A 27,381-nucleotide genomic window follows, 5' to 3' on the forward strand; every position below is an offset into this window, starting at 1 on the left:
CACGCTGAAAATAGCCGCTCTACAAGCTCACAATGCGATGCAATGTGACACGTTGTGAGCTTGCAGATCGGCAATTTGCACTACTAATATTTTGAGCTTTTGACCTTCTTAAAAAAAAAGGTTTCACGAAACAATGACATGCCTAAAATAGGAATAGATTATTAAATCAAAAATGTATAAAATCGATTATATTGATCAGCTCGACTAACTGTTGCACCCCTATACCCATATACCATGGTGGGAAAAGCATGTGTTCGTTTTTTTGTTTTGAAAGCCGATGGTGATTTTCACTCATTTCAAATACTTTTTACTGCTACATTTTCAAATACTTTTTACTGCTACATATCTAGGAAAGGACAAGAATGACTTATTAACCGCTTATTATATAACTTGTAGAACTGCTATATTGACTAGCCTACTCTTGGAACATTTCTGACAATTTTCTGAAAATGAACTTCGTAATATGCACTTTTGAATACACAAGTAATATGCATACTACCAGTAAAACACTTAAGTAAATATGCAGGTACTTTTAGGGCCCAGTCAGACCCAAACAGCACAACATGGCCAGGCTGTCCCCTGGCCCGCTGCCTGTCTGTCCCTCACATGGCCAGGCTGTCCCCTGGCCCGCTGCCTGTCTGTCCCTCACATGGCCAGGCTGTCCCCTGGCCCGCTGCCTGTCTGTCCCTCACACGGCCACGCTGTCCCCTGGCCCGCTGCCTGTCTGTCCCTCACACGGCCACACTGTCCCCTGGCCCGCTGCCTGTCTGTCCATCTGAAATGTCCCTCACATGGCTACGCTGTCCCCTGGCCCGCGCCTGTGTGTCCCTCACATGGCTACGCTGTCCCCTGGCCCGCTGCCTGTCTGTCCATCTGAAATGTCCCTCACATGGCTATGCTGTCCCCTGGCCTGCTGCCTGTCTGTCCATCTGAAATGTCCCTCACATGGCTACGCTGTCCCCTGGCCCGCGGCCCGTCTGTCCATCTGTCTAGTCCAGTCCAGTCCAGGAGGAGTTAGGTCCACCTCCTCCCGGTTCAATCCCACTAGTCTAAATAATATTGGCTGTGATGAATGACACCATAACTCTGATATCCACAATCAATCTCTGCTTTAAAGACACATCCATCTTCAGTAACGCTGATGGGGGGATGGGGCGGGGCGGGGGGGTAGTGTGGGGGGGGGTTTGGATGGGTGCGAGCGAGCGAACACGCGAGCGAGGGGAGACGTGACTGTTTTCCTGACCTCTAGCGGGAACGGTTCATGGGGTGGTGGGGGGTGATTGAGGTGTGTGTGTGTGTGTGCGTGCATGCGTGTGTATGTGTGCGTGTGTGTGTTGGGGGGGGGGGGGGGGGTGGGGGTGGGGGGGGGGGGGGGGGGGGGGGGGGGGGGGGGGGGGGGGGGGGGCTCAAGGGGCGCCAGGGAGGAGGGGGAGGTAGGGGGCACTGACTGATGCCTGTCAGCTCACATCTGGCTGCAAAAATAAATGAGGCTTATGAAGACAAATGAAGAGCGTTGTCTCCTCCGCACACACACACACACACACAAACACACACACACACACACACACAGGGAGAAGAGAGAAAAGGAGGAGTGGGAGACAACAAAGAGATGACTGAAGAGAGAGAGAGAGAGAAAGAGACTGAACAGGAGAGATAAGAATCCTTTAGAACAGTTAGTGGTTCTCGAACATTTCCCAAAATGTATAATGTATTTGGCCGTGGACCCCATCTGACAAGATGTTGTGGACCCCCATCTGACAAGTTGTTGTGGACCCCCATCTGACAAGATGTTGTGGACCCCCATCTGACAAGATGTTGTGCCAGGTAAGCAGGTTCCAAAGATATTCCAAATTTGACCCACATTTTTCCCCTCCATATATACAATTTATTTTAGGCTAAACAGATTTTTTTTTTAATGTTATATAAAACTAATTTAGCTGGGGAACCCCTGGACCCCAACTCCTTTAGGGGAGTGGTTTACCTAACGAGGACACGGTGAGAACGCCGTCTCTGAACATCCTTCTGATGTTCACGGTCAAATCCATGCTGTTTATTTAACCCTGTGTGTACAAATGGACCCATACGTGGTTGCATTTGCCAAGTCTCTCGGAGTTAAATGAACACAGAGGAGTGAGGACTTCATTAATTAACTACTGTGTGTGTGTGTGTGTGTGTGTGTGTGTGTGTGTGTGTGTGTGACCTCTGCTGTTAAACCACTGTCTACTCTACATTAAGTTCACAATGTGTCACCATGCCATGCGTTGCGACGAGCTTGTAGATCTGCTATTTGTGACATGGTTGTTGTATGACAAAGGGCTTAAGTGGTTATAACAACAAACAACTGTTGAGCCCCTGGGGCAATAAACCCCCGCCCAAATAAAACTCAACATCATAACCGACCTACTTATAACAACCATTGTGTGACATAAATGGCAACGTTCGCATACCATACCACATATCTCTGCAGCCCGTATGTGTGTGTGTGTGTGTGTGTGTGTGTGTGTGTGTGTGTGTGTGTGTGTGTGTGTGTGTGTGAGGAGGCATGCGGGACATGGAGGGAGGAGGGGGCTTACAGGGAGCGAGTGAACTATGGGTGACCTGTTGTTGGAGAGGTGGTCTGTCAGTGACATGGCAGTGAATATCCCCCTTAATGATGTAGCTTGTCTTTTAACCCTGTTTGCACACAAAGCAAAGAAAAATACACCAGTAGTAGAGCCCCCCCCCCCCCCCTTTCCTCTTCCTCTGCCCAGTGTTGATTTTGACAGCAAATTTTGATGTTAGTAGTCACCTGGAATGTTAGTCTAGTTTCACTCGGCGAAATATCGACTAAATCTACAGTTTATTTAGCCAACTAAAATGTATTTTTGCCAGGCCTTGATGGCGTTGTAATGCCCGATTTTTATACTTGGTTGCATGCTGAAAATAGCTGATCTACAAGCTCACAACACGTTGTGCACATACAATGACTTGTCTTTTAGTTGTACTGAATCTCTTCTCCAGCACTAGTTTTTATAGTGATGCATATCAGCACTATAAAAGTCTAAATGAGCAACTGATCTTTAAATTAGGTGCAGTACATTATGAGACGAGAGAGAGCATGATATTGATGGTATTGATACTGTGTGAGTATTGAAATCGATTCAAATATTGATATGTAATGAGAAATCACTAATTCCACCCAGTGTCAAGCACTGCTCTCCTGGCCCTGCCACATGTGACATGGACAAAATCTGTTTTTTTACCAAATACCTCAATATCGACTTTGTGACGATAGTTTGTGACTATTCTTTCACAAAACAACTATAAGACACAAAGAACTATGTTTTTGATTAGCAATCACCAGTATATGGCTATAAAAGATAAGTGGGTGAAGACAAATAATAGACACCTATAGATAGTCCGGTAAGTTCAGAAAATCACATCACTTGAATGTAAAATGCCACCTTTAAAACCAGGAAGAGACAACACCTAACTTATGCCACATCACAATAATACAACGTTGAAAATCCCAGACGATATCTAGACTCATACCATTATATCCATACAAAAAAAATAACCACGATAGTCCAAATACCCACTGGATCAACTCTTCACTGGAGGTCACCATGAAAGGCATGTGATCGCTAAATCAGCTATTCCCAACCTGCGGATTTGGGGGCCATTTTTGGACGTCAGAATATTGCATAACACGAAAGCACCCGCTTCGAATGTGATCAACCGATTATCACCAGTAGGTTACTTATCAGGACGATCTTATCGACCTAGTGCATGTAGTCTGGCATCATAACTGCAACTACAAACGTAGATCTACGAGGCCGACATCTAACATCTATCCACTGGTACCTCACACGTAAAATGCTCCTTACAAATGCGACCAAATGGACATGTAACTACACAAGTGTACAAATGAAACCAATGGACATGTAACTACACAAGTGTACAAATGAAACCAATGGACATGTAACTACACAAGTGTACAAATGAAACCAATGGACATGTAACTACACAAGTGTACAAATGAAACCAATGGACATGTAACTACACAAGTGTACAAATGAAACCAATGGACATGTAACTACACAAGTGTACAAATGGAACCAAATGGACTTGTAACCTTGGACTAGAATTGCATTTCATGTAGTCATAGCACTTTATAGTATATATGAATAGTATGTATAGTTTTATTATATAGTTATTCCACTGTTACATTCTTAGCTTACGCATGTTTCATAACTACTTTTGTGTATAAAATGGTAAATAGTAAATGGTGCATTTATATAGCCCCTTTATCCAAGGCGCTTTACAGAGATTGTGCATATGTATGTGATGTACTGTATTGCCATGCTTTTTGTTCATGCTTACTGTAAATCGCTCTGGATTAAGAGCATCTGCTAAATGCCTAAATTGTAAATTGACTGGTATTGACTGTACTTGCATTTCAAGCAAGGCCAAGAGTTTGAGTCAGAGGTGTTAGTTCACACACACACACACACACACACACACACACACACACACAAACACACACACGCACATTTGATCACACTTTTACGAGTAATGTTATTCTCATTTTGGTCAAATACATTGAAAGGTAAGTTAAGCGATATATTTTGGTAAAATAAAAGGATAAAGGTTAAAGCTCTACTATATTCTATATTCTATATACTATATTCATTTCTATAGCGTTGTTCAACAGCAGTCTCCTCATCTCTTCAGATCTTTCATAAACAGAACATACATTCTCAGGTGGGGTTGCAAATTTCAGCCAACCAGAAGAGAGAAATTAAACAGCCCCCGATTGTTATAGTTCCAGATCCAAATATGCGAATTTCACTTGTTCATCCTGAATGCGACCTGAAAATTCATTTTTTTTTAATTCAGGTTTACTAAAAAGAGACATACTAAAAAGAGACAGGGAGACCCCTGTTATAGAACAAACACTCCAGCAATGATTACTCAGAATATAGAGCTATCTAACATTTATTTTAGAAAAAAAAAAGAAAAAAAGAAACTCACAGCACCTTTAGAGTAACACTCAGCCAGTGGTGTAAACTAAGTAACTAAGTACATTTACTTAAACCTAGTATACTTTACTTCTACTCCACTACAATTCAAGGGCACATATTGTACTTTTACTCCACTACATTAATTTGAAAACTTTAGTTACCAGTTACTTTGAAGATTTTCATTATTATTACAAAAACAATGCGTCACAATGCTCACAATGCGTCACAATGCTCACAATGCGTCACAATGCTCACAATGCGTCACGCCGTTTTCAAAAGGTTTTTTATACACTTGAAATGGAATATTCTGCATAATGACAATACTTTTTTAACTTTTTTTTCCCACCACTGCACTCAACATTTCACAGTGTCTGCCACACGGTAGAGTGGAGAGAGAGAGCAGGGCTGGTCTCTCTCACTCCCTAATGCGGTCTAGGTAGGTACGGGGGGAATGAGCAGGGCTATAAAAGCCCAGGAACCTCTATACTTCTGTGTGTGTGTGTGTGTGTGTGTGTGTGTGTGTGTGTGTGTGTGTGTGTGTGTGTGTGTGTGTGTGTGTGTGTGTGTGTCTCCGACCGGGCCGGGCCGGGCCGGGCTGGGCGGACACACCCAGGTGAGATAGTTTATTGATTCTGGAGGCAGCTGTGACGGAGTTAACCCTACAAGGGGCTGATGATGTGGGGTGGATGAGGGGCTAAAGGAGGAGGGGGCACGCGGATGAAAGGTGAGGGGATGATGGATGAGCGGGGCTGCTCGGAAAAGTGAGGTTGGGTGGAGTGGGGGGGGGTGAGTGCAGCGTGCAATGAGGTAAGACATTAAAACAAAGTTGCAGATATAAGGCGTGCGTGCATGCATGCGGCGCGTCGACCGGACTGACACGGCTCCCCCATTGTAAAGTGACAGATTGGCTACAGCGGCCATTTCTGTGTAACAAGCTGTTGTGCGTGCTTAACGTATTGCGTTCTCCGACGGGCCCCTGGTGCTCTGGTGCCGTGACCCCCCCGGACCCCCTACTGGGGCCAACAGCCAGAGGAGTGGTAATCACTCTGTCAAACAAGCTCCTCAACAGCAACTACAACAATGTGCAGCGTGTGTGTGTGTGTGTGTGTGTGTGTGTGTGTGTGTGTGTGTGCGCACACACGCACCCACACACACACCGACCAAAACAATTACCTAGAGCAGAAATCATTAATGAAAAAACATCAGAGGAATGTGAGCATGGTGACTCTGCTGAAAGCAGGGCTGGAGCCAACAGGACGAGAGGAGAGGAGCCACAACCAGAAACAACAACAGAAGCAAAACCCGTTGGCAGTGACGCGCCGCTCCTCATATCAGGAAGACAGGAAACAGACAGACAGACAGACAGACAGACAGACAGACAGACAGACAGACAGACAGACAGACAGACAGACAGACAGACAGACAGACGAGTGAGTGAGTGAGTGTGAGAGAGAAAGAGAAAAAGAGAGAGAGAGAAACAGCGGGGGCGGGCTGGGTGGGGGGGGGGAGTGGTGGAGATGTGTGGGGGGGAGGGGGGGGGGGGTTGAGCGTTGGAATGAACTCTCTCAGGCTTTGTGGTGCACGTTTCCCAAGGCCCCCCCCCCCCCCCCCCCCCCGCCTGGCCCCTTTGATAAATGACACATGTCATTCTGTCAGCCTGTGACACTGCAGCTGGGAGGCCCAGTGATGTATGGCTCTGCTGAAAAAGGAAATCAACTTTTTTCCCTCTCCCTCCCTCCCTCCCTCCCTCCCTCTCACTCACTCCTTCTCCTCCTCTCTCTCTCTCTCTCTCTCCCTTGGCCTGGGCCGAGTGCGTGGCCTTTTTTATACGAGGATTTAGGTTTCCTCTGGTCCAGTAAGCTCCCACCTCCACCCCCCCCCGCCCTCTCCTCCGCCCCGTTCCCCTGAAGCTACAGACAGGCGTGCGCGCAGCCCAGGTTGGCGGCCCGGTTTGTTCCCTCTCACTCTCTCTCTCTCTCTCTCTCACACAATGACGCAGCTATTATGATCATGCACAAAGCCGTAACCCGAGCAAGGGCAACGCCACGTCGTCGGAGGTGAATCGAAGATTTATGGCAAAGCGAGGAAGTAAACAAAGTATGAACTTTTTAGTGGGGCCGCGGCGGATTCCGGTTGGGCAGGATGGCTGTGTCTCCCACTGGGTCATCTGTCATCCATGTGTCTCACTATAGAGGACACACACACACACACACACACACACAGTCACACACACACACACACACACACACACACACTCCCACAGGAACCAAGATGGAACAAAATGTAGACACAGGCACACAAACACGCATGCATGTAGTTGTGCAGTGCATGCAGGGCAGCCAAGCATGCGCGCATTGCGCAGATACACACACATACACACACATACACACACACATACACACACACACGTGCGTGCTAGAATAAATATTCACACCCAAAAGAGATCTCAGAATGAATAGCTGCACTATCAATCTCAAAACACACAAAAATGAGGAGAAAAAGAAAGGGAAAAAAAAGGGAAAAAACAAAAGAAAAAACAAAAAAACAAAAGGAGCAATGAGATTTTATTTCACAGAGCTGGTAAAGCTCAGCCAATAAGATACTCCCATGGGGCACGCTTTGCCCTCCCTTCCTGGCAGATTAGCCTATCACGGCATCCCACTGACCCTTCCACTGCACGCACCGCCCACCCGGTGAGGGAGCCTGAACAGCCAGGCTCTCTCTCTCTCTCTCTCTCATACACACTGTCTTGCTCGCTCTCTCTCTCTCACATACACACTGTCTTGCTCTCTCTCTCTCTAATCATATCCTGATACTCTCACTCTCTTTCTCCCCCCTCCCCCTCCCCCTCCCCCTCCTCCTCCCTCCCTCCCTCCCTCTCAACGGCTGACCTGTTATCAGTGCTCTGGAGATTTAACGGCCAAAACAGCCGAGCGCAAGTCAGGCGTGACAGAGGGAACGTTCCGAGTGTCGCCTCTCAATCTCTCGCGTGATCACGCGCCCCATTCTGGGGGAAATGGGGGGGGGGGGGGGCATGCCCGGGGAGTGGGGGAGAGAGAGAGAGAGAGAGAGCGCGCAGCGGCGCCCGCAAGGGACCCGTCGCGCTCTGCCTCCGGATCAGCCGGTGCCCGGCGGCCATCGGTCAGGCCGACCGGGTAAAGACCGACTGTGGCGAGATCAGGGGACGCGGGCGACCCTCTGACTGATGAGGCGGAGGGAGAGGTGGCAGATGTGTCCGTCCAAAATCCCAGGAATGAGGAATAGGGAGAGAGTCGGATGGATCAACAACAGGCCATTCAGTAGCGGAGGCCTGCATTCACACTAATGATCCTCAGACACTGAGCCACTCCAACATTAAGAGTTCACTATGTGTTGCTATGGGGACCACGGCTACTTTGACTAAAGGAGAGGGGGTGGAGGTGGGGAGAGAGTGGGAGAAAAAGAGATGGACAGAGAGAGAGGGAGAGAATCAAAAGAAGTTAGGGAAAGTGAAGTATTAAAGGATAAAAGCGACAATATCAAAGGGAGAGAGAGAGAGAGAGAGAGAGAGAGAGAGAGAGAGAGAGAGAGAGAGAGAGAGAGAGCGCAACGAGAGAGAGAGAAACGCTAACATGAACATGGAGCGAGGAAACTAACTATGAAAACCAGGAAATCCTTTAACAAAAAAACTAACAAAAAAAGAACAAGCAGGGAGCAAGAGAACGCACGAGGAGACAAAAGTGGGAGAGAGAGAAAGAGAGAGAGAGACAGAGAAAGAGAGAGTAAGAGAGAGACAGAGAAAGAGAGAGAGTAAGAGAAAGACAGAGAAAGAGAGAGAGTAAGAGAGAGACAGAGACAGAGAGAGACAGAGAGAGAGAGAGAGAGAGAGAGAGAGTAAGAGAGACAGAGAGAGAGGAAGAGAGCGAGAGAGCAAAGGAAAACAACAAGGCGAGGCGGTCTAGCAGTGAGAAGGGCCGTGGCCACCTGGGGGTCGCGACCTGCGAACGACCCCGTCAGATGTGCACTCTGGCCGGAGCGCCTGGGAAGAGGGGGGGTGGTAGAGGGGGGGGGGGGGGGGGGGGGGGGGGGGGGGGCGGGGAAACAAGGCATCATTAGGGCTGAGTGATGAGCGGCGGCCATGTCTGACCTCCCTCTCCGGTGACTGCAGGCAGGCAGGCCAGCCAGAGCCGCGGACTGACACTGCATTTAGAAATGCCAGAGGGCCTTCACAATGCCTCCATACTACAGCACCAGCACACTACTGACACACGCACGCACGCACACGCACACATATACACGCACACACATACACATGTACACACACGCACATACACACATACACGCACGCACCGACCCTCGTTAACCACTTTTAACCTGGCGTGCCTATTTTTGGGGGTGGAGGCTTTCCAAAATATCTGCAGAATTGTCTGAAACTGTGAAAGTAGCTGATCCACAAGCCCACGGTGTGTCGCATATATATATTATATATATATATATATACTGTATAGCGACACGCTATATATGTGAGCTTGTGAGTCAGCTATCTCCAGCTATCCGTTATATACGACCAACGTACACACACACACACACACACACACACAGGGCTTAAGTGGTTAGTAGACCCGACCTCTGTGACTCTCTGATAATGGCTGGAGCGTGCAAACGCAGTGACACATACACACACACACACACACACACAGTGTGTGTGTGCGTGCAAACGCAGTGATACACACACACACACACACACACACACACACACACACACACACACACACACACACCAAGAGCAGGACCTTCAGCTACCTTAATACAAACACACGTTCTGTTACAAAATACAGGGCCGCCACTGTGGCCATCTTGTTTTTTGTTTACCTTTTTTAAGATTTTCCCTTTAATCACAGAGGAGGAAGTGGCGTTAGTTTAGTGGCGGGGTGAGAGCGGGGGCTGGGGGAAATAATACAACAAGAAGGGCAGTGTGCACGGAGGCCGTTTCCAGGGTGTGTGTGTGTGTGTGTGTGTGTGTGTGTGTGTGTGTGTGTGTGTGTGTGTGTGTGTGTGTGTGCACACACACATAAGGCCACAGTGTTGGGATTCCAAGGTCAGTCGCACACGGTGGCGACAAGCGACACAACACCACATTCACAAGTCGGGGCGGGGGGGGGGGGCAACCTGGCGAAGGCGCTGCAAACTCGCGGGAATCCGAAGCCGCCTGCCCGCGTTCACGCCACGTTCACCCCCTCAATTAATCATGAGAATTGTTACACCACAGTAATACCAAAAACAATCTCCATGATCACACGCACAAACAAAATTTCAAATTGCTATCATCCATCTCACCTGCCCCTTTAAGAGCAGCGTGGGGGGGGGGGGGGGTGGCGGCGAGAGAATGGGTGGGAGAGGGTGGATATCTATTCATTGGTCTCTCTCTCTCTCTCTCTCTCTCATTCTCCCTTTTCCTCTTAAAGGCCTGGCCGGTGAAATGGTGTTGAAAAATTAACGGCAGCAGCCAAACGCGTAAACGTTACTGGGCGAGGGATCAATGCGTGGCATCCGCGGCGGGAGCTGCTATGTAAAACACTGCCTTAAGTCAGCCGCACCAGGTTAATATTTAATCCCTCATTCCATCTATCCCTACAAAGAGCGCCGTGCTTCCCTTTGCTTCCCGTGCTTTAGCTGCCGTTTACTTTGATTACACACAGGCGTTTGGGGGGGGGGGGGTTTGGGTACGAACGATAAGAAAGCGCAGTTGATTTGCATGGGGATGGAATATGCGCAGGTTTGATAATCGCTCCGAGCATTCTTGGTGCCGTGTGAGACAGAGCTGAGGAAGAAAAGACAGAAAAGGGGAGAGAGAGAGAGAGAGAGAGAGAGAGAGAGAGAGAGGGGGTGGGTAGGTCTGTATTGGAGAAAAAAATAAGGTGATGCAGAGTTGCTATGAAACAATACAAAAATGGATTTCACTCCGAGGGTTGCCTTATTTAAAACAACAGATATGCAAATAAAGGCAAGTGGAAAAATAACACTGATATTATCTCTCCCGTGCAGTTATTTTCTGTGGCAAATGATTTCTAGGCAGGAAATCCAAAATTGTAACTCCCAAGTGAACATGCAAATCCGTCCAGCGTGTATTCCTGGGTAGTTCTTGTAAAGCCTCTCATGTTGCCGGCGTTCTTCCTCCTGCTAACGATTGAACATTCTCATGTTTATTCCACGTCTGTGCCGAGAATTGTACGCGTGACAGAAACTAACTAATAAAAACACCTTTTGCGCCACAGTCGCTACAGCATGGCGTGCTACACAGCGCGATGTATTGAGGTATGTTACTAAATTATATGCCATCGCAAATTATGAAACCTATAGCAGAGGATATAAAGGTCTGTTGTAAAGAATGTACGGGGAATGGTAGAAAACACAACACCTCACAATGATGTGAAAGTTAAACTGTGTTATCACTGCTGTGTGGCCTTTTAATTCATTTTACGCGCACACACACACTGCACACACACACACACACACACCTTTACTAGCTGGATCAAATGACAAGAAAACATCATACCCTTTGTTGTACAATATAGGACAAATGGGAAATTTTAACTGCATGGCCCATGACATCATTTCCCTTGTCCCTTCTCCTCTGCACAAGGCCTGGCCTACAGCAATAATGACTCGGAGGTATGCTAGCTCTCTGTAGCAAGCAGCAGCCTCTACATTGTTTTCTACTGTACATTAACAGTACACAGTTTAAATCGATCCATATACTTATCGGAACTGAATTTAATTACAATTATGAATTTGGTGAACCTCTGCGAATTAAAATATACAATCTACCAGCTTGTTGCATGTCACGCTGCAATACGTTACTGAACTTGTATTGTAATTTCTGACTCGCTATACTGTTGCTATACTGTTGCTATATAGCCTACTGTCGCACGACATAAACCAGGGTTTATTCTTTAACATTTTCCGCTCCAACGCAGCCGCGGGAACGCTGAGCCCAAAAGTGTTGTGTTTGCCTGCGGTTAAGGGAAGTGAGCCTTCAAGATCGGCCATGGCAACTGTTCATTTTCTCACTCGTTGACCTCAAGTCCCTACTTTGCGATGTGGAATAGTAGCTGCCCTCAAATAGCCGGCAGGGTGAATAACAGGGGATCAAGGAAACGGCGTTTTGGGCTCCAACGAAACGCTTGGTCTCCGTATCAGCGAGACAGACAGCCGGGGTTGCAGTCCAAAAGCTACAGCACTAAAAGCCCAAGATACCTCACCCCACCGCATGCACATACACACACATGCATAGACACGGGCACAAAGGCATGAATATAATATGCACGTATACACACACACACACTGCAAAATACTTAAGGCGGTCATTTCAGTCAAATAGTGTAAAAATGGGTCCCGTGTGATGTGGCAATGTAACACCCACCGGGACGCTCAAATTAGCACTCAAGATTTTACATTTCACACCCAACCACACACACACACACACACACACACACACACACACACTCACATGTATATTATTCCCTACCTGTATGCTATTAGTAAACAAAGATAGAAATGCTAAGTTGGTATACGGATAACCCCCACAGACAACCACATCACCACAGCCGGGAAGTGAAAAGACACCATGATCACTAATACAGAGTATTGATCGCTGAACTGCTGTGTGCTGGTGTTTAAAGGGTGGGTGCATGGCTGTATGAGAGGGGTCTAACAACACTGACAAGGGGAAAGTGTTATTCCTCTCACACGCAGACAGCTGGACGAGGGAGGGGGCGAGGGGGACCACCCCCCTCCCCCCCACACACTCCACGAGGCAGTAATTCTTAATTGACACCTGTCAGGATAATGGCGGCAGTCACAGCTGCTGCGGGAGAATTTGTCCATCGTCCCGTTCATCTGTCAGCTCTAATACCCGTTCGAAAACTGAACCCCCCCCAGCTCCTTTCGCCACTGGACACGGATGCACGCCCCCTCAGCTTTCCCCAATCCTGTCCTTCCTGTCTACCCCCCCCCCACACACACACACACACACACACACACACATCCCCGGCGGTCCTCTCTGTCTCCGAGTCTCTCCTATTCCCTTTCCCTCCCCTGCATTTCCCTGACGATCTCCCCACGATGTGCTAATAATTAAAAACAATACAAAGAGAAAGAAACTACGTTTTTGTCCAGTTCTCTGGCCTTTCTGACGGCAATGTCGAGAAAAACAACAAGGGTTGACCACGCAACGAAAAGGAAGAACAGAAAAAAAAGAAGGGGGGAGAGAGAGATTATAAAGTATTTATCCAGAGGAGACGGGGACGTGAAAGAAGCTTCAGAGAGGAAGAGAGCGATAGAGAGAGAGAGAGAGAGCGCGGGGAGACGAGAGGGGAGAGATGAGAGGTATATATACACGCAAGAGAAAGAGAGAGGGGGTAGAGAGAGAAGGGCTGGGTGTCCCTGGGTAGGGCTTAGCTCCTCCACTGTAGCAGGCCCGTCTCGTTTGTCTGTTTGTTTGTTGGCATCAAAGAGGTGCCTCTCACTCCGCACAGCCCGTCCCTTGCTAACTGATGTAACGAGCGGGTAAAGCTACATGTTTTCCTGTAGCCGAGATATTCAAATACTTATTAGACAAAATATTCCGTAATTGCTCATCTTTTATTGATGGGACGCAACGTGTTAAAATTCGCAGGCTCTCCAGCAGACTCTCTCTCTCCCAACAGCAAGGAGAGAAGGCCTCTGGAGGAGGAGGAGGAGGAGGCTCACCGCTGATCAAGAGAAAACATTTACACTTCTGCAAATCTAATGCTGTACTTAAGAAAATTTGAGATGTCAATTTCTTTCCTCTAAATGTTGCACGACCGGTTCTCTCCTCAAACGCCTCCCCTCTTATCTTCTCACGTCTCAGATTATGCTTAAAGAATTTAATGAAACAACAACAACCTACAGTATGAAACATTTTCCACTAATAAGCTTTTAGGTCTAACATCACCACTGTACATTACAACAAAATGTAAAATTACTCAGCATTTAACACAACTATTAGGAATTAATCACTTTTAACAGCGGGCCGATAATAGCAATGTTGCAGGGATTTTTTTTGCGAGTCATAGTCAAATTTCCTGACACTACACTCTACAGCACAACAAACTTCAGAGTTCAGAGACATTAAATCCTTATTTGAGGGAAATGCGTTTTTCCGTGGCAGTGAGGACTAGTCGGGCTGCTTGTCAGGCCAGTCCCAGAGGGCTGGCTTCTCTCGGTATCAGACTTGATTTTCTAAGACTTTATTTTCTTTCTCTTGTCTCATGACTTGTTCCTGTATTTATTTTAGTTTTTTTTATGAGCTGTAGGCAAAGCAACAAAAACACACATCTGGTTGCTTTAATGATATGATTCGCCATCATACTAAGCCACCTTCATTATGACCTCCCACGGTGACATGCTAGCTGCACTTAAGCTTAAGGTGTGTGTGTGTATGTATATGTGTGTGTGTGTGTGTGTGTGTGTGTGTGTGTGTGTGTGTGTGTGTGTGTGTGTGTGTGTGTGTGTGTGTGAAAGTGAAAGGGTGACTGTGACAGTGTACTGCTGATGGCAGCAGCACACCCCGAGGGCAGCTTAAAAGTGAGACTGGCCTGGAAAGGAAACCGTAAAGGGACTAAAGGGACAAGAGGGACGTGGCAAAACTATTGGGGTGAAAATAAATAAAATACATCCGCATCAATGCAAATAGAAAAGACAAAGCCATTCAGAGCACAACGGGACACAGCTGAAACCTCACTGTGATCTAACAACCACCCTATACAGCAAACTCTGGAGCACTAGCTTAACCAACGTTCAACCTGGTGTCCCTATATGTTCAGAAATGTAATATACTACTAATAATAGCAAAAAATAGCCGATCTACAAGCTCACAACGTGTCACGCTGCAACACGTCGTAAGCTTGTAAATTGGCTATTTTGACAGCCATTGTACGATGAATAATAGGGCTTAAGAGGTTAGCTCCCAGAGTTAAGCTAACACTCCGGGGTTTGACTGTGCATAAAGCTTAATATACTATAACATATACTCCTATAGGCTACAAAGTATAACACACAAACTAAGGCGCACACAAGCATATACACGCAAACACAGAGGTGCTCGGGAGAGCGAGTGTGGAGGCATTAAAAAGAGCGAAGCTGAGCATGTTTGACCTTTGACTGGCTCAATTCCCAGATGCAAATTTAACTATTAGTCTCAGAGGGTGGCACAAGAGCAAAACTGGCTATCGACGAGGCCGATCGATGCCACCTGCTAACGACACAAGCGCTCCAATTAGCGTAACCTCTAGCGAGGCACGGAGAAGACAGCGTCTGACCGCCAAGCACACACCGAGGCAAGGGCTGGGGAACACACGACAGAAGGAAATAATAAATACACGCTGTGGAGAGGATCTGTGTGTGCCTCAGTACTGCTCCTGAACATCCCAGGTTCAGAGCAGCATGCAGAGGGTCTTGCTGCCGATACCGAGGCGGTAATGCTTGTTAGGAGTCGTATTTTTACCACTGTGGGAAGTGGAGAGACAATGAATGCACGGCCCCCCTTCTCACTCGTCGTGCAGGGGCTGAGTAAAGAGTGTGGTTGTTGTTGCTGCTACACTGGCTAAAGTTAGTCATTCTAGCAATGCTAAGTTAACTCTGCTGTGCTGCGTTGATCACTGAACGACAGACACATGCATGCACGCGCTGTGCATGAATTATAGCACACACACAATACTGTTCTAAATGCTACATTTAATAATCACACACACACACACACACACACACACACACACACACACACACACACACACACACACACACACACACTTAAAAGAAAAATAAAGTTATTAGTCCTTGGTAGCAATGCAAAAATATCAGACCTAAAAACAAAGTCTTTGACAAAAATGTGTTTGACTTTCAAGCCTGAATGCCATTTTCTTTGCCAAGACCAAAAATCACCTTCTTCTATTTTATTTCGTGTTTTTAATGTAAAAGTATTACCAGTAATAACAGTGTTGTAATTTTCCCTTCTTTTGGGGAGAGGAGAGCGGTAGGCTACAGAAGGCCAATACAACTCCAGCAACGTAAAAGTGAAGTACACCTAGTGCACACTGGTGCTCCTCAGGCCGTTGATTTAGAGCTGGGAGCTACATAAATCTCAGCTAGCTGATTATTTCGAGGGGAGAATATCACATAACAGCATCGTCAAGTAAGAGCACAAAGGTCGCTGTGTAATCTTAGCTACCCCGGGCATGCTAAACCATTAATCCCTGGGCACTGGGTTTCTCCAGCTCAGAATATACTGGGAGAACTTCAACAGGCATCCAGCGCACGCCATAATGACCCCCACCGCCACGGCGACGAGTGGCGTGACATAAGCTTTCATATACGAGTAGCGTCCTCCTACAGCCAAACGGTATGGAGGAGACCCTATCATGGTGCAGTGTGTGTGTGTGTGTGTGTGTGTGTGTGTGTGTGTGTGTGTGTGTGTGTGTGTGTGTGTGTGTGTGCGCGAGTGTGTGTGTGTGTATGACTGTGTGTGTGTGTGTGTGTGTGTGTGTGTGTGTGTGTGTATATTCAGAATACCTGAAAACAATATGAAAAAAATCCTCAATACTAAAAGCGGAATTTCTTACAAATAAAAACTATGCTGGTTACAGGAATGGCCTATACTACTTCCCCTTCTATAATATAGAATGTAAAGTAGTATTATCAAATAAAATATAGTAGCTTGAACAGGTCTCAAACAAACTATTTTTGTTAAAGAAATATTCCAGATTACATGACAAATATCATAAACTCTCCCGTAACAACATCCAACTTTAACAATGTAACAATTCTTCATGACCTTGTAATAAGTGCACACACACACACACACACACACACACACACACACACACACACAAAAAAGGTAGTGTAACATTAGAACATAATAAATAGGGGACACACTGTAGCCAGCGCCATTCCATGCAGAGGCTAAAGAAGTGGCAATTCTGCTGGTTCTGCCTGCTTCTGCCAGGCCTATGGAACATAGGTTCCACGGTTAAGAGCAGAGGGTTTTAGTGAGGTCATTAACTGGCATTGTCTCCTGACATGATTAGTCAGGTAGCAAAGTCCATTTGTCACCTGCACAGGCAAATTGAGTTGGTCCTGCACTAGGGGCTATGGGGACTGTATAATATCAACTTGATTACATCAAGGCAGCTGCGGACTTGACACCTTACTGAATTTGTCAGCATTAATCGTTAGGGCCTGTCACAAATCCATCAGCGGTACAGATAATTAGGGTATCTCTCTAATGAAGCCGAGGGGAAGCAACCTTACCTTTTTTTATCTCTCATAATTAACCACTGTCTTCCCCAGGAAAAGAGCTGCGTGGTATTTTCTTTTTTATATATACCCATTTCCTCTAAAGACTAGCAATGCCTACGATGCTAGCTGGCCTAGAATGAAAGACAATGTCACTCCAGTTACAAAATGTGCTCATCTTTCCTGGACTCGTCACCAGTAAAAGAGACTTATTAAAATGCAACAGTGGGGTGTAATCTGTAAGCAGGTATACATGCATGGGGAACACCCTGGCACATCATGTGTATTTGATGGTATTTGCTACTTTGAATTTCCACTAAAGGTTTGAGAATAAAAAATCCAAAAGATGAAAATTGATCTAAAGTACATTATCGTTATCGCCAATGGTACAACAAACAGACATAACATCTAGACAAGTAGACACAATTTGCATCACACACACACACACACACACACACACACACACACACACACACACACACACACACACAATAGTAAGGTGAGTGGCTGTGTTCAGTATTTAAAAAAAATAAGAATGAAACTATGCAAAGCCAAAATTGGAAAAGTTTTTTCATGTAACTGCGAAAGGTTATAGCTGTACTCTATTTTCGCGTACAAGTACATTAATTAAAATCCATGCCCGTTGAGACGTGAATTTAATATGGTCTTGAAATTTTGGAAGAAAAATAAAACAATAATATGGTAATTACATTATTGTTGCATAACTATGATGGAAGCCTTTGACTTTTTAACATTGTCTTTTTCCTGCTGTATAATTTGTAAAAGTGATAGACTATACTAATAGTGTGTCTTTGTTCTGGGATGACTGTTTACTGAACCTGGCTTTCAAACATTTAATAAAAACAACTCAAATACTTAATCACCTAAACCGTATACTTAGTTGACCAGAGTCCCTACTAGGCCCACTCGTGTTTTCGCTCTACACTTAATATCTTCGCCAAAAACAACAAATCTTAAAGCTCACAACTCAACACAAGCGTAACACGTTGCACGTTTGTAGATCTGCTATTTCCACGAGTTTTAGCCCCAGGACAGGGGCGCTATAGGGTCCAAGCGGTTAATATTCGCCAGGACAAAAGAAAAGGCCAGGGGGGGAAAGGGCACCATTAAACCTCGCAAGACAACTCCAGTATACTGTTGGGAGTTTTGGATTCACTGAGCCCCTTATTTCCATGCTTACTCCCACCATGAGCAATTTCCTCTCTGAGCAGCGATACAAAGGGGAAGACAAGACACAGGTCAGTAACCGTTCCCAGTAGACCATCAGCCTTGTGTGTGTGTGTGTGTGTGTGTGTGTGTGTGTGTGTGTGTGTGTGTGTGTGTGTTTGGTTATTTGTTGCACTGGGTGGGGAGGGGGGCGTAAGGGCGTTATCTCTTACCAACTGTCATGTTTGTGGAAGAACGGAAAGCAGTCTGTTTGCCAAGCTGTGATTGACCATTCCAACTCATGATGTGCTGAACGACAGGCCAAATGGATCAATGGAGTGTGCATGCGTGTGCGTGCATGCGTTGTGGAGAAGAGACCAGTGGGGGATCAAGGTGATGCCATGTGTTATGTTCAACATCTACCACGAGAACGAGGAAACATTACTCGGGTCCCTGCAGTCTTGACTTGGTTCTGGCTTCCTGTGCCATGTGATTTTGTACCAAAATCGCGAGATGATGATGATGGTCACAGAGAGAAAGAGCAGCACCATATATCTAAGACTAAAGCCTTTCTTCCCCACTGTGTGCCAGAATCATGTGAGCTCTCTGTGGTAGAAAGAGAACGCAACACGCACACGCACACGCACACACACGCACACACACACACACACACACACATGCACACGCACGCACACACCAGAGAGAGAAAGAGCACTGGTTGAATGTTCTGCACAGCCATCCCACACAGCTCATCACTGGCTCCCATACTTAAAATGATAAACCTGCAGAGTTCAAAGTCTTGTGTGCCTGGCCCTCCTGTTCGGTTCGCTTTGCACCCCATATTTCAGAATCCTCTTTAAAATTCTATAACTGTCTTTTGTTCACTCCAGTTGTTAATGCCCAACTTCAAAGGCTCGGCCTCATTAGCACAGAGGTAGAAACTCCTGTCACTCATTTACATTTTGTTTAAAGGGTTGAGGGGGGAGACGAGAGAGAATGGAGTGGAAATCCAAATCGCTACACTTCAACCTTGTCTGACTTGTGCCCAGCGCCAAGCCAACATCTGCTTCTATCAGTTGGCCACATTGTAAATATTACACTTCCCTACAGGTGTGGATATAGATATCATTGGCAGAGTAAAATGTAGGAAGAATGTGGGGAGAACTTGGATAGGAAGTTAATACAAAACAATACCTTAAGAGGGGATGGGTGAAACATGTAACTTTACAAAAAAGGAGTGATTATGGGATTTTTTTTATTTTAATTTTTGTTTTATATTCAATAAATTCAAGCCTTTAATCAGCCTTTTGTATGTCCGCCTAAAATCAAGAGAATTACAGATTTCCCCTAAAATCACAACTTTATTTTTTGTTTTAATTCCTAGTTGAGGCAACAGGGGTTGTCCTTTGACTGGCTAAATCTGTCAGAAGCATGCATGTCTCCATGGAGAGATTTATTGATGTTTATCAGGGATGAATAGATCAAAGGCTGCCACATGACAGGCGATCAATCACGCATCAAATCAAGGATGGCAATCCTCTAATAAAACAGAAAAGAAAGAAAACCGGCTCTCACCAGTTTTCTTCCCCTCTTTCTGAGTCAATTATTCATCATTACTCACTCTTGGACCTCAAAAGGACTCTTTTATCCCCCCATAACATGCAATTTAGCTTATTCAACCAGTCTAAGAGAACTTTCCGTGCAAGTGAGAAAAATCTTACAGTGCCATTGAATACGCTTTGTCTATGCGCAGTGGTGCCAAACGCCTAAAAAACATAACGGGTCAAACAACCAAGTTGCAAATAATAATAATAATAATAATAACAATAATAACCTAATTGAAATTGAGTTACAGACTGGACGACAGCATGCAAAGCACCAGTACACAATGGGAGGTCAAAGGGGAGCTATTTTGATGTTGTAAATCTAAATAAACAAGTCCACTGCACTATTATATCGCCTGTTGGGAAATGGTGGGTGAAGCCACGGCTCGGGGTGACGGGGTATACCTGCTGATCGTCGCGGGTCTTGCTGCTTTCTCCTCGGCATACTGACCGTCACTTTCCACGGTGCTTCTCATGCAGGAATGACAAGAAGAAGTCAATCAGTGGAGAAAAATCATCCCGTGGCTTGATCTCGGAGCGAACTGACAAAGATTTCTTTTGAATTCTTATTCTTATTATTCTGGCTCTGTCTTTTTTTCCCCTTTTCTTTTCACTAATTGTGGGATTTCAGCAACCCGAGTCCACACCTGAAGCTGTTACAATACAGATATTGTCCTGTCCTGAATTGTAATAGGCCAAAAAGCGGTTTTCGGTTATTAAAAAGATGAAAGAATCTCGCCAGTTCCTGACATGTCTATCAAAGATCATCTTTCGTCATCTCTCTTATGGCAGGGGGGGGAGAAAAAGAGGCAGAACCTCGAAGCCAAGTTTCAGTCACTCCCCTGCTGCCATCGGGAGAGGAGAGGAGGGAGGGGGGGCAGAAAAATCACTATCTCACGGTGCTACTTTGTTTCACCTTCGCACCACCAAAAATAAATAAACTCAGATCGTAACAAAAACAAAATAAGTCCAGTGTTGAGGGCGCGAGCACCTTTGATGTGTAATCCCCGTGCTGCCCACGGCTTGGTTATTCTCTTCTTTGAGCCACAGATCTGAAACGAGAGAGAGAAACGGGTAGAAAATAAGACAGGCGGTTAGATGGTTAATGTCAGTCCGTCACCACGCCACCTCGCTCAGCCCCCGGATCAAGCCTCACCGACAGCGGATACTTTTCTCTTCCCAGCCCCGGCGTTGAGTCGGTCGGGCAGGGGGGGTGGGGGTGGGGGGGAATCTACTTACATTTTTTTTTCTCCAAGAGTCGTGGAAATTCTTTTCACTGTCGGCCGCCGCTCATCTCATCTCATCTCATCCAGACATTATAATGTAATGCGGGTGGTTGATGTGGTGGTGGTGGTGTTGTTGGTGGGGCGCCTGCCCTGCTTCTTCACTAAAGAGAAACAAACAAGATGCAAGGCATCCACCCTCGAGAAGAGATCGACATGAACTAATTTCTCTTCTGTAAACTCCAGGGAGTGAAGCCGAGGTCTCGTCTGTCTGCTCGCTCCCGGAATATATAAAAAAGAAAGCAGCCCCGTTGGTTGAACGCAGTGGATCCAGAAGCGTTTCAGACAGCCTCAACTGATAGACAGACGCATCGAGTGGCTTTTCCTGCTCCATTTTACTCCTCCCCTCTCGTACGAGCGTCACCCTGACAGTAGAGCCTACCTGTCAATCTTTTTAATTGTCTTGTTTTTCCCCTCAGCCTCAGTGCTTAAAAATCCAAACGACTGACAAAAGGAAGCCACCGACCGGAGCCAGTATACGTGCGACGATGTCAAATTCACTCTTTGTGGGAAAATAGGCCTATTGATAAATCAAGTTTATGGGCAAACTTTCGCACGGCAAAACAATACATATACGTAGGTTATTATTACAACAACTTTGACATTTTCTATAATAGTGGACATTACGTGCATAATACATATATTATAATAAACCCTGCGGATGGAGTTGTACAAAGCACTGACGCTGAAAATAGTGCATTATTAAAGACACCATGTTTTGGTTGCAGTTTTTTGCTACAGGGCTGCAGGTGTAGTAATACAGTGATTCCCTGCGAGTACATGTGCATGGGCGCACTCTCATGTTTTGGCCAACACCGTTTCCAAATGGAAAAGCGTTATGAAAGCTCAAAGAAACACGTGCTTCTTCCTTGGATTATTTTTGTTTAAATATATTCCACGCGTTTGACTTTTAGGGGGCGACCAGACTGCGCCGCACGCCGTTTGCTGATCGGGGGGTGTTTTTTAATGTGTTTTATTGTGGGAGTAGTTTACTGGTTGAGCATATAATAGAGATGAGGATTGATTTGTTTCACCTTACTAGGAAGTGAGTGTCGTGTCCGGGAAGGGGAGGGACTCCAACGACAAGAAGTCTCCCCTATCTAGCACTGTGCTACAGTACAAGGTTGCACCGATGCAACATTTTAATACGAAATAGCCAGATTCTAAAGGTCGTATTTCATGCTCAAGGCATAGAATCTCTCTGCGCCACTGCGATCCAAATTATAATTTTAACCGCATTCATTTGGCGTGCATGCATGGCCTCTAAACCCTGCCCGATGTGTGCACGAAGAGGATAGATAGCACAGGGGCTAGCGATAGTACATTATTATTATTGTTGCAGCAGTTGTAAATGCACATCATCATCATCATCATCATATAGCCCGTGAACTTTGTCCCCATCGTCGCTTCGTATAATGTCCAGCTCGTTGTTGTTGTTGCGGGCAAGCAGCAGTAGGAGGGCGCTTGTTGCGGTGATCGGCGGCGGGGGGCGCAGAGGAAGAACCGACGCACTTTGTGGTGGTGCTGGTGGAGTTCATTCGGTCGCGCCGCGGCGCTTCATTATAGATCTGTCATACTCGGCGCACTTCATGGATTTCAAAGGATCCTCCATACCCAGCTCCATGAAAAAGCTCGTCGTCACCAAGCTTAGTCGGGATTTCAAAGCGGCCGCTTGTTTGCAGACGGTTCCAGTCCCGACACCTGGCGACGGGGACTTGCTTGTAAGAAATCGGTAAGTTTTTTTTTTTTTTTTTTTAAGGCGTAGAAATTGGGTACAACGCTCTCCTTTTTTGTCGCTGCGCCTGCGTACTTATGGATCATAGACGGACTTATGGCGTGTTATGAAGATATTTAACGCCTCTCTTTGATGTTGTGGATCTGTTGTAATTATTGTTAAGAAGTTGTTGGGAAAAAAAAGGTCCACTTACCTCGATTTAAACCATATCCTAATCCTACGGTGACAGCACCTGCGATCATCATCACAAGATGGAATAATACGTGAGGAATAGCCTACTACTGTATTCCAAGTTCCGCCCCTACATTTGTCTATCAATCCATCTCGGCATCTCGCTCTGTCCTGTCTCCTTACGTCACCAACCTGCAAACAGAAAGTCATCGGGGGGTACATAACAGCAGAGCAGAATGGCACGAATTCACGAGGAGAGATTGAGAGACGCATGCAGGCGTATATTGCTGCTGCAGAAGCATCACCCATATCAGCCACAGTTTAAACAGCCGTGTAGTTGATCTGTGCCACATAATTGTCTCTCATTTTTGTTAAATAGGTTTACACAAATTCACATTATTTATAATTGCTACTCAGATTCACACTATTCACACTAAGCCTGTGTGTTAATTTAACTATAGGAATGAGTACATTTAACACAGAGGATTTTGCCGTGTGTGTTGCAAATCAATACACGTATTATCAGACCAAAATACGCATGATGACAGTGTTATTATGCATGACATGCATGTGAACGGACACCTCTGACTCTGACCCAAACCCTTGGTCTTGCATAGCATGCATCAGTATTGCATGCATGGAATGTGATATGCTCTTTAAAAACTAGTAATAAGAATCAAACCTTATTTGAACACCTAAAGAAGGAGTTCTGTGGACCAGGTTAGCAATCACATTATCCATTACTTTTCAAATGTAACTGCTATTATAATGCTAAATAATATACATGTATGTTGTATATACATATACGGTTCCTAGAGAAAACAGAATGCTCATCTAAAGCGTTTTCATAATGAGAGAATGCTGGGACAAGGAATGATGTGGCCTTTACAGGCTTGCTTACACCTTGAAAAGAAGCAGTGATGACCTGTGGTAGTCTGTGGTCGTAATCTGTAGCCAATCCCTTTCCCCCCCCCCCCCCCCATTTATTTTTTTGGCCACCTATTGGTAGAAATACATTATAAACAAATGCATATAGTTTTCGTACTCTTGTATCTGCAATAGTTTAATGACCCACAACTATCATGGTTGTCATTGAAACAGCAATTACTCAAGATACATTCCTACATGACAGGCTCTTGCATGTATCCCACCCTTACACTTGGTCAAAATTTATGTTATTTATATTGCGCAACACATTTTAATCAAGCCACATAAATATGTCAACAAATGCATAACCTACACATGGGACATCGGACATGGAAATGTCATCAATGCTTTTTTATAACGGGCTGTTTTTCATTGCGCTGACAGCCTAAGTAGTTAGGGCAAAATTAACCGTTCTTGTAGCATTTTTAAATGGCACATATACCCATGACAGTAAACCCTTGCGTAATCTTCATAGCCACTGCTCCCCATAAAGAAAAATGACCCAGTGACCTTTAGGAGCTAATGCAACATTTCTTAAGTGGAACGCAGTCTAGTTATACAATAACACAACCATCACTGAAAACTTCAATAGTGCTCCCCCCCCCCCCCCCCCCACTGAGATGTACACATCTATTGGGTTTTAATGATGGGACCGCAGTATATTATAGTTTTGAGAAAAAAAACTGTAATGGTAATAGTGATATAGCTACATATACATTATGTGTACTCATCAGAAGAGTCCCTCCTCCTGTGTTAAGAATTATAAATATAATTGAATTTATGTGTGGACAAATTGTTTTCTTTGTACAAATGACTGTAATTACCGTTACGTCTGACCAAGACTGTTTTCTATGTGAACTGTAAAAATGATTAACATAGTGATGCTTCCCCCCCCCCCCCCCATTCAATTGACTCCCAAGTGTGTGTGTGTGCGTGTGCGTGTGTTTTGCATAAGGAAATTGAAACCATGAATAGTCAAATCACAATATGTTACAATAATAATTTGACCCAAAGTTTGCAACTTGGCTACAGTATATTGGCATTATCAGTGCTCAATGTACAGGTGAACATACACCATGACACAAGCATGCATTCTAATTTCGACTATAAAAGAAAGTTAATTATTTAAATACGTTCATATGCCACATGGGAGTTTCCTTCTTTTTCCTCCTCTCTGTGTTATCAACGGTAGATGTAAACAACAAATTTCATGTTGAGGCAAGAAACAACAATCCACGATTTTAAAAATGCAGTTTGTTCTGCAACTCTCTGAAGACAATGAATCATGACATCATGCAATGTGTTTTGTGATACAAGCCTTTGCCTGTCAGTGTAGGAGCGTTTCTTCAAGAGAACAGCGAGTCATTGCCAAAACAAACCTGTGTGCTTGCACCCCGTGGTCACACATGGTTTTAGTGAAGGAGTCTCAAATGTTGACCTGATTGATTGTATGATATATTTCCTGTTGCTTCATTACGTAAAAAAAATATATATATTGTGAATATACTATGGTGCCATAGTCAATATTATGATCACACATATTGTGTGTGTGTGTGTGTGTGTGTGTGTGTGTATTGTGTATTATATTATGTGTATGTATTTTCTGATCTATATTCCTTTATTGACCCAGTGTGCATTTCATCTGTGTTCCCATTGCAGTTTTGTTGGAATCAACGCCTCTGACATAAACCACTCTGCAGGCCGGTATGACCCAACGGTGAAGCCCCCGTTTGATACCGGTTTCGAGGGCCTAGGTGAGGTGGTTGGCCTTGGCCTCAGTGCCAGCTCCCAGTACACCGTCGGGGACACGGTGGCCTACTTCAGCAATGGGGCCTTTGCGGAGTACACAGTGGTGCCAACCAAGGCAAGTGTGCCAGTTCCCTCGGCGAAGCCCGAGTTCCTGACCCTGCTGGTCAGCGGCGCCACGGCCTACATTGCCATGAAACGTCTGGGTGACCTGGCCAAAGGCGAGACTGTTCTGGTCACCGCGGCCGCCGGGGGAACGGGACAGTTCGCCGTGCAGTTTGCCAAGCGGGCCGGCTGCCACGTGGTCGGGACCTGCTCCACCGACGAGAAAGCGGGCTTCCTCAAGAGCATCGGCTGTGACAGGCCCATCAACTACACCTCGGAGGACCTGGGCCAGACGCTGCGGAGAGAGTACCCGCAAGGCGTAGACGTGGTCTACGAGTCGATAGGAGGCAGCGTCTTCGACGTGGCGGTCAACTGTTTGGCCAAAAAGGGCAGGCTGATTGTGATCGGTTTCATTTCTGGGTATCAGAGTGCGTCAGGGATCCAGCCGGTCCGCGGGGGTACGCTACCGGTCAAGCTGCTCCAGAAGTCAGCCAGTGTCCGGGGCTTCTTTCTAAATCACTTCCTTGCTGACTATAGCGAGGCTGTGGGTAGTATGATAAAGATGTTGGCAAAAGGGAAGCTGACGTGCGAGGTGGACCACGGGGACCGGGCACCAGAGGGGAGGTTCGTAGGCCTGGAGTCGGTCTTCAGGGCCGTGGACTACATGTATGCTGGGAAGAACCTGGGGAAGGTGGTGGTGGAGGTGGCGCCACCCTCCTCCGTTAATCACAGCAAGCTGTGACGCACCAACCAAGACTGCTGACGCTGCTGTCGCTTGCTGCTGAACGAGTCACCTCTGTGCATATCGTAATAAGAGTGATTGCAACCGTTCATTACTGTTATCATCCAAGTTTAAATGACTACTGTGCAATCTTTGTGTATACATCACACCTTGAAATTGTATTTTTTTACAATGCTGCTAGTTGACGATATAATTCTGAATGTGTCTTTTTGACCTTTATTATAATACCTATTATTTTTTTGTAAGATGAATGTCGGTAGAAAACAAAAGCTCGTCGATACAATCATTTCAGTGACTGAAAGTTGTTTCTGCCTTAATTTATCTCCTGCTTTGTGGAAGATCTAAAAATATAATAATAAAAACCACAATTATTTTCAATTATTACACAAAGCGTTGGAAATGTTTCTCTCTCTGTCACACACACACATACACACACCACTACAGTAGTACAGTATGAGTTTATATATATTTTTAAGTACAGTTTAAGTATGCATATACCTGTGTCAGAGCTTCTAATTTGTATTTTCTCTTATGGGTCCCGTTTTTTATTTTTAAATAATTTGAGTCGATATGCATTCCTATGATTGCTTGTAGCACTCTCAAG

The 27,381-nt window shown here is 45.6% G+C and overlaps 2 protein-coding genes across 2 annotated transcripts in view; one reads left to right on the top strand and one right to left on the bottom strand.

Annotated features, from left to right (window-relative positions):
• The window catches only part of LOC310856223 (teashirt homolog 1-B-like), a 45,101-nt gene extending 21,772 nt beyond the window's left edge, over positions 1-23,329 (bottom strand). The window contains exons 1-3 of the mRNA XM_083761503.1: positions 23,280-23,329; positions 21,308-21,455; positions 20,474-21,120 (exon numbers count right to left, since the gene is read on the bottom strand). Of these exons, the coding sequence (XP_083617629.1) occupies positions 20,474-20,513 (40 nt within the window). The 5' untranslated portion in view covers positions 20,514-21,120; positions 21,308-21,455; positions 23,280-23,329. The remainder of the gene's footprint in view (positions 1-20,473; positions 21,121-21,307; positions 21,456-23,279) is intronic.
• LOC310856237 (prostaglandin reductase 3-like) lies at positions 22,266-27,135 on the top strand. The gene is made up of 2 exons (XM_083761528.1): positions 22,266-23,083; positions 25,844-27,135. The coding sequence occupies exons 1-2, from the start codon at positions 22,767-22,769 to the stop codon at positions 26,775-26,777; spliced, it is 1,251 nt and encodes a 416-aa protein (XP_083617654.1). The 5' UTR covers positions 22,266-22,766; the 3' UTR covers positions 26,778-27,135.
• The last annotated feature ends 246 nt before the right edge of the window (positions 27,136-27,381 follow it).

This window comes from Protomyctophum parallelum (assembly GCF_964188405.1).
Source record: "Protomyctophum parallelum genome assembly, chromosome: 3".
Taxonomy (NCBI): domain Eukaryota; kingdom Metazoa; phylum Chordata; class Actinopteri; order Myctophiformes; family Myctophidae; genus Protomyctophum; species Protomyctophum parallelum.

What these genes read in the sequence shown, in the direction of transcription:
- LOC310856237 (XM_083761528.1), top strand. Translation starts at nt 22,767, where the DNA reads ATGTCCAGCTCGTTGTTGTTGTTGCGGGCAAGCAGCAGTAGGAGGGCG. An exon ending in GACTTGCTTGTAAGAAATCG is followed by an intron (nt 23,084 to 25,843) that starts GTAAGTTTTTTT and finishes TTCCCATTGCAG; the next exon opens with TTTTGTTGGAATCAACGCCT.